Genomic DNA, 17,161 nt, shown 5'->3' on the forward strand with positions numbered 1-17,161 from the left:
AATAAATTTGAGGACAGGTTTGACAACGCGGGATTGGTATAATATGGAAAAATCGTGAGATAACCTCGATTTATGTTTCTACTTTCGAGTTCATTATGAGGTTTATCCTACAAAGGACATAACACTTAGCGAGGTTTGAAAACACAGACTTCGTGATTCAGTTCTCAGATCGTGACAAAGCAAGCTCTATTGATTGCGATACAAACCTTATCGAAGGAAAAAGTCTTATTTCACATGAATTATGTAGAATTGCAACCATCTTCACTCCGTATTGGGAGTTATGGTATTTATAACTTAAATATACTATAAATAATATATAATCTTTCACAGCAGAAAATATAAACGTCAAAACATCTGTGGTAATAGCGTGTATCTCTATTCACGATAGTTCTCAAAAACGCACTAAACACTGACTATAAAATTCTAAAAATGGGTTAAACTTTCCAATATGGACCGTGGATATTTGATGTTATAGGGTTGGGTTGGTAACCCCATGGTTAAAGTTTTGAGGTTAGAATGGTAACGATTTAGAAACCGTGGCCTGAATTCGATGATACTGATTATGTAGGTACTCTGTACCTTGATTGGAACACCTCCAAGTGATTTTTGCTGCCAGAGTTGCGTCTAAGTATTAAAAAAAAATATTTAAAATTTTGTGTAATGTATTCAAATTCGTAAACAAACCGTACATCTTCTACTTTTCTATCGGTTATTAAAGATGTGACATTCTGCATAAAAAAAATATTTTTTTTAATAAATCGATTATTTTTAGCATGTAAAATAGTTTTTTTTATATTCACCGATTATTAATAAACTAAATAAATAAACTACTAAAAAATGTGACGATCGGCCGAGAAAAAATATTTGAGATCACCCTCATCAAACATTATTAAATTGAAATTATGTATTTCGAACATTACGGATATTGACGTTCCTTGGCATCGCGTGATCCCAATATTTAATTTGGAATTGCAATCGCTATTGAAAGTTACAGAGTACCCTATCCTTTAAACGAGAACAAGGAAATACGTTTGCCCTCTTTTTTATGTTACAGGAGGCAAACAGGGCTCACCTGATTTTAAGTGATACCGCCGCCCATAGACAATAGCAGAAGGTTCGCAAGGGTGTTGTCCGCCTTGTAAGAATTCGTACACTCTTTTCTTGAAGCACCTTAAGTCGAATTGGTTCGGAAATACTTCAGTGAGCAGCTGGTTCCACATAGTGCAGGTGCGCGGCAAAAACTGCCTTAAGAAATGTGGGGCCGAATTTGCGCTTTAAAGTTGCAAGCGGCGGAGCGTAATGTGAAGTACCGTACACCAAGCTTTTAAGAGACTAACTTAGCTTTTCCTTCCAAATGACTTCGAAACTGACAGATTCGATATGTCAACCTTGGTATGTCGATGCTAGCTGAGGGTTTAAGGAGAGTGTTTCGTTGTTTTTAGCGGAAAACCTCCACCTATGTATAGAATGCATCGTAGTTGTCTACAAATTTCATTGATTCTGGTTATTTGTTATTACGAGTAAAGACGATAGGTTCGCATAAGTTATTTATTAGCTAGCAACAATCTTGATTGCGGTGTTGACGGCGAAATTACACCCATAGATAGGATTTTATTTATTACCCTTGCCCTGTCTATGGTGAATATCAATTACTGATGAAACTGCTATTTAAGTTACGCTTATAGAAATTTATTTAACATATTTGTTCAGCCTCAGTCTATACACGCAAAGTACCGCAAAATTGTTTTTTATGGATCGGTTGTCTTGTAATTTTTTAATACTTTTCAATATTGCTATATATATAACGATTAAAGACCAATCAAAACCGATCTAAATGTCAAAGAATTTGTTATTTTAGACTTCACTTATTCATTGAGATGATATGTTGGCCTTAGGCCCAAAAAGGCTGTTCATCTACTTGCCCATTAGATTAGATAGATTGACAAATGATTACGAAACAGATACAGAAATCTGAGACCCAGACTTAAATAAAAGGTTGTAGCGCCTGATTTATATTTATTTATTTAACTTATTTATTGAATTGTACATAATTATTTAGATGTTACCTTTGCATGAAATATACAAATTCCTATGAAATGAGAATATTATAAACGGACGACACAAGAGACATCTCATCAATAGTAACAGCTGAATGACAAGCTGCGTAATCGCATCCGCTCAGAAACGACAAGCATAAAGATAAAGCCTACAAGTTTACCTCAATATCTGATTATATCCTGACGTTAACACGACATAATATCTTCCATAATCTTAAGAATTCTTGTCTCTTTTTTCTCCTATCAAAGTACAGACTATAAATATTGAAACCTCCAAGAGTAGTATGAAAACGAAGCAAGTCTTAAAATAGCAATATTTTTATTCAGTAACAGATTGACCTTACAATTATTTACATTAATTTAAGCTATATAACTCACGGACAACAAATGTAATTCTCTCACTAAACAATTTGAATTCTCAATAATTTTAGATCTCAACATTTGAGAATTTTCCGCTCGAACCCCTTGCATGATCACTTTGACGCACTCCTCGTCTTTAAATCTCCGACCGCACCTATTAAAGATATTCGTGATCTGACGCTTCGTCAAGAACTTAACGGTCCGTTTAGAGATGGCGTTGTACAGTTTAAGATACGTCGTCACCTCGTCGACGTCCGATTGGTCGACGTAGTTTAACAAGTCGTAGACTATAGTCAAAAGCTCGTACTCCTCGTCGCCCTTCACCTTGACGTCGCCGAGGTTGAGCTTGATCTGTTTCCCGAAGGCGTTAACGTTCACGCTCACTATGATGGCGTTTAAAATATTGAGAATTTCTCGGACGACGATTTTGTCGTCTCTTCTCAAGTACCAGATAATCGAGTGCAGCCAGGTCAGGAGCCCGTGACCTTCGATCAATATTTCGAGAGCTCGCGGGATGGACGCGATTGAGCCGAACACGCTGATTATGCGCGCCTTAGTCCTCTTGTCGCACAGAACGGTGGTGTAAAAGTCCATGAGCATTTTTATGCACATGCTCTTGAAGATGACGATGACGTCTTTCATTGTTTTGATGCCGTGGCTCATCACGCTCAGGATCCACAGCCTTCGCTCGGTACATTCGATTTCGTTGTCGTGGAAGAGACTGAGAAAATCGGGGACGATCGTCAGGTCTACGTGTTGTTTGGCTATTAGGAAGTTGTTGACCGGTCTGTATAGAGGCTCCGAGGGAGCCGTGCATACCGTGAGGGCCCTGGCCAAGTACAGAGCGCCGACCGAGGGTAGTCTAGGATTTTTAAAATCTCCTACAATTTTGTCTTCTTTCGGTGAGTCTTTGAGGGCCGACGCGATGCTCTGTCGCAGCGTCGTTATGAAGTCGGTCAAAAGCAGCTTGTCGTTTTTGTGCCTCCTGAAATATTATTTTTTAAGATTTAGGAGTGATTCAAAAATTCTCCTCGATGAGACAAATATTATCAGTATATATTTATATTATACAAAAAAATAATAGTGTAGATGACTTACGTTTCTAACTCCAAAAGCATGCAGAACCTATGCAAGACGTGGTATGCGGCGGCGCGCATCAAGGGACACGATGAGCTGAGAGCCATCAGCGTCACCGATAGAAGACCAGTTCTCATCACTTTAAAGCACGAGGCCATCGATCCCGGAGCCAGTAAGTGACTTAAAAGGGGAAACAGGAAAGCGGGGTCATAGATTTCATCATCATCATCTTGCTGCGATGTAGTCAGCGCATCTTTTTCCTTAAACTTTTGCAACACCTTATTATATTCTTCCTTTCTCAGAGCAACTTCGAGTACAGCTTCGTTATCCTGAGTTTTGTTGTTCATTTTCATTTTCTGTTTTCGGTCATATTCTATAAAAGCTTTAGACGACGTTCGTTTAATGGTTTCGCAATTATCCGGTAATTCATAATAATAGTCTAATTTTTGATTAACTGGAAAATTTCTTATTGTTCTTTCTATAATTTCTCTATCGAGAAGATTTAACACTTGATTCGGCGTCGGGTGGCTCCAAAGTGAAGCTGTACGTTTTTTTCGTACCGCATAGTAGTTCGCCGCCGAGTCTCCCCAGACGTACGGTTTGTATTCATTTACGGGTAGGCCGTTGTTCTCATAAAACTCCAGAATACACAGGATCAATCTATCGCAAGGATTCTTAGTGCCGTGATATGCGCTCAGAAACACTGGAATCTGTTGGGGCTTCATGATAGTTTTATTTGAAGTGATCAGGCAGAAGATAAGTTGCAACAATCTAGATTTGATATCCAAGCTGTGATGACTCAACATGACATTCAGAAACTCCGAATGGGATGTCAACATGTCGAATATGTCTACGATCTCCGTATGATCCGGTGGGTATAACATCTTGATCAATGTTGTCAAGAGACATAAAAGTTTGGGGCCTAGGACATTGGCCTGATCAGCAGTTTTAACTTTTAAACTATTCTTCAAAACACTTTTGCAAAAGTTTTTCCAAATCGCGCTATCTACAATTTTTTTTAAGTCTTCTTTATTCTCGCTGATTTTTATGTTACTAATTTGTGTAGTACTATAAACAAGGGAGACGACTGTATCTAAATTTTCAAGTTTTTCGTCTTTAAAACATGTCACCATTACATGAAGCATAGATAAGACGTAATTGCAGAAATATTCGTGCTTTTCTTCGCCGTCGATAATGTATAATTTCAACAAAGCGGTTTGGACAATCTGCACGTGATTGGCATCCAGTAGTTCAAACTTGTTGATCTTTGAAAACAGTTTTTGGCAATCTTCTTTCATCATACATTCAGTCACAAGTTTTCTTAACAATTTCCAATTTTGCATATAAATTTGTCCAGCTTTATGTGGTTTTTCTAGATACTTATTTATATTAGTCTTATATTCATTGTACAATTTAACTAAACAATCTGGATATTCGGTAAGAAATTGGTGATGTGATAGAACTTCATTGGCGAGCGGTAATGTGAGTTCCCTTTGATTTAATATTTCTTCTCTATTTAACTCATCGGAAAAAACTTTATGCAATTTGCCATTAAGCCTTAATATTATTGCAGCCAAATTTGCCGTAGTTTTTCGTATTGTAAAGGCATTGAAAAACTTTTTGAATACTTCATCCGTAATAAGTGTAGCGTGATGAGGTTTGTTCTCGAAATAAGTAGCGAGTGCCGTTTCAAGTTTAGATGCATTTGCAGCTAAGGCTTTGTTTGTGATCAGATTGCCATATAATGTTATTGTTTTTACTACTAACTCTGGGTTTAGCTCTAATGATATGCGTAGAGAATATTTATTTATTAAGACTCTAAGAACCTCCACAACAAGGGTCGGTTCTTTATCATCATTGAAACATGATTCTAAATCTGCTTCGAAAATCTTTTCAAAAATGTGATTATCGTTTTCTTTAGAAAAACCGACAACTTCTAAGACTCTGATTGTATGATCACTTTTAATATTCTTTCTTTTATTAATTTTAACAAAAGCTTTAATTATCTCTGTGTAAGTTTTTTGCTGATAAGATTTCAAAATGTAGTGGTTTTTGTCAAGGTAACTGATTATATCTTTATTTTGAACAATCATTTGCAGCATAAACTCAGTTGTCAAGATGTAAGACTTTTTAGTCATGTCGACAGCCTTAAACATTCTTAAAAAATGAGCATTCTTAAACAAATTTAACAATATTCTTCGGCAAGTGATTAATAAATGTTGTTGTCTCCCAGTAGCAATAATAATTTGGAAATAGTTAGTGATCTTCTGCATATTAACTCCTGTCAATCGATCCGCTTTTGATAGTCTCACTATACAGAACATTAAATATTTGGCCCACATGAACAACTCTGATTCATCAATAGAATGTTGAGGTAGTATTTTGTAGTATTTATCACTTATTATCAAATCATAATTATCTTCGGAACCATCTTCTATAAATTGTAAAATACTTTTAAAGTCGACCGGGTCATCATTCACAATTGAATCTGATAATTTTAATAGGGTATCATCTTTAACAATAGAGTCAGGTAACTCTATCAGATTTAACATGCAAGCGGTCACATAGCTTCTGACTTCCAATTTTGAGTCACCAATTAGAACTTCAGACAATTCAGGAGAACAATTGCAATGCATTAAATTAGCAATGTATAATGAAAGGAAACTTTTTAAACTCTTCTTGGCTTCTTTGTTTCCTTGGATAAACTGTATGCAACCAATTATAAATGGAGAAGGCATTTTGTTTTCCAAAAACATACTGTCCTCAGTGTTTCGATTATTCATTAGATCTGTGAACAATTTATCCAAATTAGATGCCGTATCTTCATCCGCAATTTCAAAATTAGACATCTGATTTCTCATGTATTCTATGAGGTCCTTCTTATTTTGCATCACATATTCCACTATGTCCGCCACCAAAGATATTGGCTCAACTTTAGATTTTCTTAAAGAATACAAAAATAGTTGTATTTCATCTTCATCCGATTCGTATATTTCTGTTTGTTTGAGAAATTCTTGCAATGTATCTTTAGCCTCAATCCATATATTTCTTTCTTCAGATGTAAATACTTCTAACATAATGAGAAATAGGTCTTTAAACATTGGATTTTTCAAGGAAAGTGCAGATTGATCCAAAGTCAGCCACAATGATACTACTTTGAACTTCAGCAATGGCACTTGTCCTCCTTGTAAAGTCTTTGTAAAATCTAATATTGTTTTCATATCTATACTACTCTCTAAAGACTCGAAAAATGAAGAATGTACGTAGTTATATAATAGCAACGTGTCTATTAATCCCAAGAGAGAATCCGAAGTGTCTACCTTTGGTAATTTATAATCTTGAGATGATTCTGCTCCTTCTTTACCACTTATAATATCATTTATTAAGGAAATTATAGTGCTTGGAACTGGAACATGTTTAGGAATGAAGTACTCGAGTTTACTTCTCATTTCAACAAGAATGTCTTGCGCTTCTCGCAAGTTAAGTATTTTCATATATCTTTTTAGTAAATGTAGCATTTTTACTAATACTTTAATGCAATATAAGGAAATTGTATGATCTTTGCCAAAATTTGCTTGAATGAACTTCAATAAGGGCACAGGTAGTGTTATAAACCTAATAAAATTTACTGTTTGCATTGTATTTAAATTATATAACCTTGGCAACATATCTTCGGGTTTCAATTTGTCTAAAAGCTTAATTGTGAATTCTGTAGCTCTGTCCCATATGGGTGAATGTTGTGGTTCAAAACTTTGCTCTATGACATGTATAATGGCTCTATGTAAGTCTGGACATTTATAAATAATTTCAAGTACGGTGTCACATTCGTAACTATTCTCCCAGGGTCTTTTTAAACTTAGCATAGCTTTATACAAGTTTTGATTTTTATTTGTGTCGCTTGTTCCAACATAGGTATCCATAAAGTATAAACCAAGTTTGTGTGAAGTAAACAATGTAGTTATTATATTAGACAGCAACACCATTATTTCGGGTTTTACCTCATTTTTTGCTTCAACACTCAACTCTGGAGGTCCCTTCCAATTAAACATTTTAAATAAATTATGTAGAACTTGATGACTAAATGTTTTTAACTTCAGTGTTTTTGAAATCAAAGGATTGTCTATGACATTTTTTTTCAAGATACTTAAAAACATGAGTACTGCATCAGACTCATCTTGAATTAAACCAGGAATGACTAATGGAAGAAGACCTTGTTTCTCTAATAGAGCTTTAATTAGAGGCAAATGACAGTCAACAAGAAACGACGTCATAAAATGTACAAATGCAGTTCGTACATTGTCTTTTTCTTTATAATTAGGTTTCTCCACAATATATTGAAGATGTTTAGGTGTTAATGGTACTTGGTTAAGAACTTCAACACCTAAATCTGAGCTGAGAGTGACCATAGATGTCAAAAGATTTAAAATTATTTTCCTATGTCGTGGTCCAGAATTTTCACTAATCATTATCTCAACAGTTGGGATAAAAGTGTTGAGAAAGTAGCGGCAAGCCTCTTCTGTAATTGTTATCATATGTGGCATAGAGGATTGTACCTTGAGAATTAAGAGGTGAAAAATATGGAATGTTGGTGTAGCCAAAGATAAATTCTTCTTATTTTCTGAAGATATTTGTCTCAATATTTCATGTGAATTACCACCAACTCTGAGATATTCTGCTAAGTAATCCATATCACTGTCCGGGTTCAGGCACACTTGCAGAAATTGAGTTAAAGCTGAAAATTTTACATTAAATAATAATATTATTTATTTTGTTTCTTTTTTTATATCCAACAATTATGAAACAGTATGTTGATATACTTTTGCAAAGATAATATGACTAAAGTATAAATATAAAAAGAAATTTTAATATAGACCTTAAAGCATTGAAAGAATCATATAATTAATTGTAACTTATATATTTAGAAGGTTACTACTTTCAGCAATTTATGTCACACCTGACACTCTTTTATGGTCAGATGGTAAAACATAAAAAAATAGTTTTACACTCGGAAAGTAGAATATGGGTGGGATCCTTGAGATTGATTCAGTTATATATTTGTAAGTTGATTTTGGATGAGACAAAAGAGCATAGTCGAAGAAAATAATATCAATGCAGACGCTTACCCATGGTTTGACCCTGTTTTTCTGCTAATTCTTTTCGAAAATGTTTAATATCAAAATTAGGTTGAAGTTTTAAGTAATTTTGTTCCGGTTGAGGTTGAGGAGGTTGATTTTCGTCTTCTGTATCGCTTGATTTTTTAAGTCTTTTAATTGATTCCTCGTCATCTTTATATTTTCTTTTACCCATGTTTATTTTAAAATATTTTATTCACAAACTTTATAATAATATAACATACGAAAAATATTTATTTCAATAAAAACTATCGACTCTAAATTCCATGTGCGTTTGTTTTGACTTTTAAAATTTCCAATTTTTGTCAAAGTTCAAACCATGTTGTGTCACTTTATGACAGTGACATCATTATATTTTAGATTACCCCTAGATTTAGGGGTGTTTCAATTTCAATAATAATTTTCAGCTAAGGATTCTAACGCTAACGCTATTCGACGCTAACTTTAATTATATAAGCGATTAGTTTTTAAACTTAACTACTCCCTTTTAATATTAAGATATTGTTAAAATACACTCTAGGGAACTCAAAATTACATAACGCATAATGTATTTACTTGGACATGACCTACAACTTAAGAATTAATAAATTAATTATTTGTATATGTCCGACCGAAACCTCTAAAAATGAATGTCTATTAAGTTACACTTCTAAATGATATATATCTAAAATATAAGATATAAGTGCATAATAATTATTCTTTTACGCATGGGAAAAACTTCTATTCTGTGGGCTTGAAATAAAATCACTTTTCGATAGTCGCTTTATCACGTGACCACTTTCATATGGCGTTATTTGGTCACGCCTGTCGAACAGTGTCTAGGTATCAATCCCCTAAATCTTTTTTATGTTACAGGAGGCAAACGGACATCAGGCTCACCTTATGTTAAGTGAAACCGCTGCCCATGGACTATGGGCACTGCTTTCTAGCAGTGCCCATAGTCCATAGCCCATAGCCCATAGCGCTTGTGAGCCAGAAGGCTATTTTATTGTCTGAACAACTCATCCGAACACTCTCCATGGTAAATGCGGTAGAAGATGCAGGGAGATCCCACATCTCTACGTAACACCAATGAATCGAGCCGCACTGTAAATGACTGGTTATCGACGATTCAATCGCTCTTCGTTGAATACGGTCAAGCGGAAGGAGCTGCTACTGGGTAGCCGCCGCCCTGAGGTGAGAATAGTACTCCACGTGGTGTCGAATATGCGCTTCATAGAGTTGCAATCGGTGGCCCGCGGTGAAGTACTGTCTCACCTTGCTGAGCACACCAAACTACTTAGAGCTTGTCGCTGGATGCTGGCGTTGGCTTTAAGAAGAGTGTGTTCGAAGAGAGGAGTAGCGATAAAGGGTGCTTTTTTAGCGGAAAACGCGCAAACTAGTGTCTTCGTGGGGTTAAATTGGACTAGATATAAGTCTACCTCAGTACGAAACTCCACGTAACAAAGTTTCGACTTCAGACACAAGTTTGTTCCGGTATTCATCGACAACAGCCCGAGAAATACCTGCCCCGCCAGTGTAAAGAGTATCCCAAGTGTTGTCGCCCGTATAACAATTAATGTAACTAATTTGCAACATATCATTGATATCCTGAATAAACAGGGTCGGGAATAGGACACAGCCTTGTGCGACCCCAGCATTCACGGGTTTAAAGTCGGAACATGCTCGGACGACCTTGATGCTTCGATCAGTTCAAACTTATCGCTAGCGCCTCCTCCTGCTTGGACTCATACATTACATGAGGCGTGACTTACGCCGCCATCGGAGCTACTAGGAATATGGTTAAACAAATGTGCTTTTGGCCTAGAATAAACACAGACGTAAAAACATTTGTTATAAGGTCCATTCTATTACAAATAGTAAAACAGCGTCGTACAATCACGCGTTTGATAATTTTAGTCACACAGGGAATCGTTTCGAACTTGTCCGCATTTCGTAGATTATAAATACTACTTTAATGTTATTGTAAGAGTGACGAAATGTCCCAAAGTTATTCCAGAAAAAGAGAGAACTGCTAAGACAGTACAGCATCAAACAAAGACAGTAAACATCGCCCGTTACGACGGCCCATTAGGTAAAGCTTACGTTATGGTCGACCAACTACATAGAACATAAAAGCATTATAGTGCATAGGTGAAGTGCACCTAAAGTGGATACAAGAATTGCCACTAATAATTTTAGGTATGCGCTTGTCAGTAAGACTAGATCTGGGGTAAAGACTCGCACAATTTTTATATGAAACTAGCCTATATATAGTGGTGAAAACAAAACGTGTGATTTTGATTGCCAAAACATATTTGTACAGTTATGGTAAAAAATATTGACTACGATATACCTAAAAAAGTATATTTATAGGCAGCGGCATGTAAGTCTAGCGCTGGCCGATACGTGGAGGGGATTGCTGCGCATGTGTACTGTCGCGCACGCAATACATTATATGCCGCTTTGATTAATGATTACGTAAATAACGATATTAAGCTGAACGAAATGTGAAGGATAGCTGCTGCGCATGATTACTGTCGCGCATGTAAGTAATATATAATAAGACAAGTAAAAAAGTGTCTGTACATAGAACGTATTTCCAAAAAAGACCTAAGATATTTTAACAAGTTTATGGGATGTAGAAAAATAAAAACTTTATCTTTTAATTTGTAATCTTTTATTAATCTGAATCAGAGAACGGTTTCACGCCTTCAATGGTCTCGCAACAAGGCCTTTTGCTTACTGAGGGCCCGGGCTCAGGACTGCTTCGTTCGTCGGCACTAGCGTCATTTTCATTGCTATCCTCGGAACTATCTCCATCGACATGAATAATGAATTGTTCTGTTACCAAATCCACGACATGATCACTCTTTGCATATTGCTCTTCTATATCTTTCACCTTTTCACACAACTTTTGCCAATCCTATGTACCCATTAGTAAAACCTTTTCTTGTATTAGGTCTATACATTTACTGACACTCCATTTTATATTTTTGCTGCCTACATAATGTTTAATATCCGACCATGCCATTTCAATCGGATTTAGGTCGGGGTGGTATGGTGGCAGTCTCAGTACCTGATGACCTCATTCAGCTAGGATTCGATCAATCGAAAATGTTTTAAATTTATCTTTGTTGATCTTTATTAAATTGTATAACTGAGGTTTCAAATGTGTTTCCTCGTACTGTATACCTTTTTCAGTGAGCCAGGCCTGCATGTCAGCTTTTTTAGAATTAGAGGTTGGTGCGCGATCCCACTGCTTATTATGATAGGACGCGTTGTCGACTACCACGACGGAACTGGGTTGTAGGTTGGGCATTAATTGGGTTCGGAGCCATTTTTCGTAGTTTTCAAAATTCATATTGTCGTGGTAGTCGCCGGATTTGGTACAAGCTTTAAAAGTCAGCAACGCATTAGGTATAAACCCAGTATCAGACCCTGCGTGGACAACTCGCTGTCCTTTCGAAATAGGTTTCTTAAGCCCCTTAGTAGTACCATCGGTCCAGGCTTTTAAAGAAGAGTGCGATGAATCTACGTAAGATTCGTCTGTATAAACAATAGGCTTTCCCTCTTGGCGATATTGCTTTATTTTCCTTAAATATTCGATACGTTGCAAACGTATATTAGAAGTCTCAATCAGCACTTTCCGGTTGTTTTCGGTGTTTTTCCACCGAAATCCCAAACTCTTAATTATTCGCCGACGACTTCGTTCTGAACCTGTAAAATATATGTCATCTTCTAGCTGCTTTTTAAGCTTTTCGAGGGTAGGAAGTTCATTATTTGTCTTGTGAAAGTTATGAATGGTTCTCTTTATTACTCCTTGGTCGAAGTTATCGATATTTGTGACAGGTTTTGTTCTGGACCGTTTTTTGCCAGGTGTTCTGAACACTGTGATCAAATCAGAACTTTTGGCTTGATTAGAGATGTTTCTTACCGTTCCAATTGACGTTTTTGTTGACTCTGCTGTCCTTCTTTGGATTTTACCTAATTCGCTGATTATACTATTAAATTTTATGTTTCCTGCCTTAATGATTTCGGAAGTTTGTTTTATCTGGTTCAAATTTTCAATGTTGCTGTCCGAATGACTGAACAAAGTATTTGTAGCTTTGTCAATCTCACTTTGGATTTGTTTCAAAGAATCAATTAATTCGTTAGATTCCCTTTTTAAAAAACAATTCACGTCATAAACCATTTTCCTGGCTTGTCTTTTCAAAACAGTATTTATTCTAGGCATATTCACTTTAAAGTCACAAACAGACTTAAAAACAAATAACAAACAACAAAACACTAACAAATTAAAACGTAACAAAAAACAACAAAACGTAACAACAGTAACAATAATATTAATGACGCGACTGTACACGGGATGTGCGCGGGGCGTCGTATCGGTGTGGGGGACGGAATGCGACTGGAGAGCCAATCGACGCTACGCGCGCCCGCTCTTCATTACGCTAGCCCCCCTCAGGTACCTTATTTTTTACTTCTGCGCAATAACGGTCAGCGCAAGAGTTTCGTGCCGTTACTTGTACGAGTATGATCTGTAAGTGTGATCATGGTACAATCATATAAATACGTTTAAAGCTCTATTAATTAGCGTAATTCTTATTTAAATAAATATGTACGTCATTAAGTTTTTATTCCATAGACTATAAGTTTCATAAAACAAAAGAACTAAAACAAAAGTAAAATGAACACTATATTTAAAAAAAGAAAAACAATCCATTACTATAATTTCAGATTTCTTAATGTTTCGATTCGGTCAAGAAGAATTTCAGCTAAATTCTGGTTTGGGTCCTCGTCTGAAAGAAAACTAAATTATTTATGTGTGACTCTGTGGACCACATACATAGTGCATAAGCTGGTCTTTAGTTTGATTTCAGGCGAAATAATAATACTGGCTGATCACCCTCTCTTTAAGAAAAACAAATGCAATGCTGTATTCCCTGCAAAATATGAATTTATTTCCCCAAAATATAGTTGTACTAACAAAAGCAAACCAAATAGAAATTTGGTTTGCTTTTGCTATTGAATGGATTTGTTTCAAAAACGGTCCGTAAACCCACTATAGTCTTTGGTTGAACATAAAAAATATCCCCACCATCATAATAGACCAGCTCGCACTTGCCCCTGCACTCGGGGGTCTTCCTGATAATAGTCCCAAGGGTTTCACAGAAATCAGACACTACTTCTTCTGAATTTATGCTGCCCAGCTCTAAAATAGAGAAATATATGTTAAATACTATCTATTTGTGTCGCTGAACAGTTTCAGTTGAAGACATTTGTTTTAGAACTGTCGGCTCTCGGAAAGTCAAGGCATTTTTAATAATATTTGCTTCATTTGTGAGATGTAAAAGTTGTAACTCAACTTTTGACTTATAACGAATGATAAATTTATTGATGCATGCAAAATAATATTCCAATTATAATGTCTAATCGTGACTAAACTCAGAAAGGGTTATCACCTTCATAGATGGTCCGATTCTTAAGAACTTTGTGCAGCGTGTGCAGTGGTGTAGCGCACTCCACGGCGAGGTACACGGGATCGGTTCCGGCTCGGTGAATTTTATAAGCACTGTTTCTGTATATGCGGTTCTTTACACCGGCCTGGTCTTTTTTCACGTCTCCCAAGGACTGAAATAATTTTTATATAAGTATATGAATATATATAAATGGGTTCTGTCGATTAATTTCTATTTTTCTTATCTATTACTAAGTACATTAATGGTAATGGTACAGTAATAACGCGTATTCGTATAACGCGATTTCCGTTCCCCATATGACGCAATGATTTCTGAAGATATATTTCTGTAGTCTGAAAATTACAATGATTTGTCAAGTGACAAGTTCATAATTAATTGCGTACCTTTGCACCTGTTTCAATTGTGTTGTTATAAAATTAAACTATATAACTTTATTAAATTTGTGTTCCTAGTTTTTGAATTGTTCAAAAAAACGCTTTTATGAGAATACTCCTGAAGATTTTATGCGGTAAACCCGACTGACTTAGGGGAATTACTGTACACACGAAAAGATAAACAGATGAAGAGCAATTGGTGGACTTACGTAAAGCAAGTTTGAGTGATTACGAGTATCACTTAGCTATAATAAAATAAACTTTCATCTGATTACACAATTTACTAACAATGGTAACGAAACATCTTAAAAATGCTCAAAAGCCTAAATAAAAAAATATATGTTTATTATGGAACATAAGATACAAGTATCGCTTATTCCACGTCATTAAATTAAAATAAGTAGACATGCCTACTCATCGGCAAAGAAGACAGAGGGTGTAGGCCGAGAGAAAAAGCCGGCGTAAAACACATTTGGTATTCTTTTAAAATAGCAACCTTTTATCAACAAGATAATCGTTCTTTGTAGTAAGCCTTTTTACACAGCTTTTCTTTAATACATTTCTTAATGGATTTTATTAAGGAAGAGTATCCCTTTTCCTAAAAAGGAATTACTAACTTTAGAGTTAAGTCTAGTATGGGGAAATTGCAGCCTGCGTTTGTTCCGAGTATTAACATTGTGTATTGCAATCCAAATTATTACTTACTGAAAATGTTTGTGTACACTGTACAACAATGTAATGTATGTAACAATGAAAGGTGGGTTGTAAAGGATGTTATTAATGTTACTAGTATAAACAATGGTCTAGTATAATCATAATTATTGAGGTTTCCTGTACTGTAACTAGAAAGATCACAAAGGTTAAATATTAAAATCTTCATATAATCAATATATAATATAAATGTAGATAAATTTTAAAAAAGTTTCTCTGTAAAATACACACCAGTATTGTGTTACAATGTTTTTAATAAAGAGTTAGTGTTTTCTTTTTCCAATTACCTGACAAGCTTCCATGTATGGTAAGCTTGGATCCTTTTTATTGAACTCCTTCAGATCAGGAGGACAATACAATGACTTTGTTATTACTATGAACAGTTTCTTCACAGGAAATACAACACCACCCTGGCTGTTTTCAAAGTTTCTGATATTTTCCTCAAAGCCAATAAAATCTGCACCATTACTGGGAATAATTTGGGCTAAATAACCTTCATAGAAGCTACATGCCATACCAACTCCATAGTTGATGGTAGATTTCTCCTGTTAACAATTTATATGTACTTTTACTTAAAATTCAAGGGGCATTGATAAAAATAAAACATTTAAATTAATGTAGAATAAGAACACAAGTATGCCTATTACAACTCTCTCTACAGTTGCAAAATTACCAAACACATACATTACATGCAGTTTGAAAAAATAACAATTAACTATATAATAATGTGATGCCTTTGTAACCTTGGAAAACTCATTGAAACAAAATACTAAGCCTTGCTTTTGGAAAAAATAAATAGTGTTGATTCAAAAGGCAAATTAGACTAATTACTTCATTTCCTAGAAGAAAAATAATTATTTCACACTGATAGAAAAAAAACAGAACTGTGCTCCAGTGCCAGATTACATGTTATTAAAAAATGTAATATTTTTACATACCAATTTTTCATATTTTAAAATGAAGTATGCAATAAAGATTGCAACAAAATGTTGATCAAACAACTTTATGTCATTGTAAAGTAATATTGCCAGAGATGCCCCAAATAAAAGAAACTTTTTTCTCTTGTCGAACAACATCTTATAAAAATATTTGTGTTTAGTATTTACACAATTGTATTCTGACAAATTAACATTATACATTGTATGTATTATTTGTAGGTAAAACAAATAGTGAGCTGAAAAAAAATACAGATGCAATTGCATAATTAAATATTTTATAACAAATGTTTGCCAAATTTTAACTATACATACATATAAATATAAAACTGAAGATTCTTTTTGTTTCGTCGAACTAACCTCAGGAACTAATAGATCAAATTTAAAAAACATAAGTAACATGATATAAATAGGAGTGCTATGTAAATTTAAAAAAAAAAACAAAAAAGACTGTTGAGTGCTCAGCCTATGCTATATAGTTACAATTAAAGTCCTAAAATACGAATATATCCAAAATCAAAATATTTATAAAATTACTAATAAGATTAGATGGTATAAATAAGATTCACCTGTATGAATAAACCAAAAATGTAAGTCACTCATTAGGTCTTCCTATAAACTACGCGTACCACAAAATAAGACCTCTGACCACACTACAGAATTAAAGTGTTTGTAAACATCAATTTAAAAATACTGTTACTTCAAACCTCAGCCCAATTTAAAAAACCTCAAGTTCTGCACATTGCACAAGCTTTCTGTGGATTCCACAGAGAGACATTTCTACTTTACCTGTGGTTCTCAATTCTGCTTAATCTGTGGTGATTCTCTCATAAAATGTAAGTCAATGAATATTAGACATCAGTTCTATAGATTCCTCCAGCGATGCCCATTTGAGAGATTCACACCTGAATAGGGGGATACAAGATGTCCAGGATTTTTTAGGGGGTTTTACTTTTCTCAAGACGTTTTTTTTAATAACGTACCGCTTTAACCCAACCAACACCCAAAACTAAATATAAACTTAAAGCGTGGCTTTAATTAATACTCCAAGTT

General features: G+C 35.0%; 2 protein-coding genes across 3 annotated transcripts; both read right to left on the reverse strand.

The window, feature by feature from the left end:
• Positions 1-2,072: 2,072 nt before the first annotated feature.
• LOC123712803 lies at positions 2,073-8,890 on the reverse strand. Its single transcript, XM_045666077.1, has 3 exons — positions 8,618-8,890; positions 3,516-8,226; positions 2,073-3,402 (listed from the first exon to the last, which is right to left on the reverse strand). Exons 1-3 carry the CDS (start codon positions 8,799-8,801, stop codon positions 2,418-2,420), a joined length of 5,880 nt encoding a protein of 1,959 aa, XP_045522033.1. The 5' UTR covers positions 8,802-8,890; the 3' UTR covers positions 2,073-2,417.
• A 4,401-nt stretch (positions 8,891-13,291) lies between these two features.
• Positions 13,292-17,140, reverse strand: LOC123712814 (stimulator of interferon genes protein-like). 2 transcript variants are annotated; one of them, XM_045666090.1, is made up of 6 exons: positions 16,898-17,140; positions 16,112-16,347; positions 15,461-15,718; positions 14,071-14,239; positions 13,707-13,820; positions 13,292-13,407 (listed from the first exon to the last, which is right to left on the reverse strand). In XM_045666090.1, exons 2-6 carry the CDS (start codon positions 16,310-16,312, stop codon positions 13,334-13,336), a joined length of 816 nt encoding a protein of 271 aa, XP_045522046.1. In that variant the 5' UTR covers positions 16,313-16,347; positions 16,898-17,140; the 3' UTR covers positions 13,292-13,333. The 2 variants fall into 2 exon arrangements, with proteins under 2 accessions (XP_045522046.1, XP_045522045.1); XM_045666089.1 differs by lacking the exon at positions 16,898-17,140 and adding an exon at positions 16,678-16,863.
• Positions 17,141-17,161: the final 21 nt, after the last annotated feature.

This window comes from Pieris brassicae, chromosome 8, assembly GCF_905147105.1.
Source record: "Pieris brassicae chromosome 8, ilPieBrab1.1, whole genome shotgun sequence".
NCBI classification, from domain to species: Eukaryota; Metazoa; Arthropoda; class Insecta; order Lepidoptera; family Pieridae; genus Pieris; species Pieris brassicae.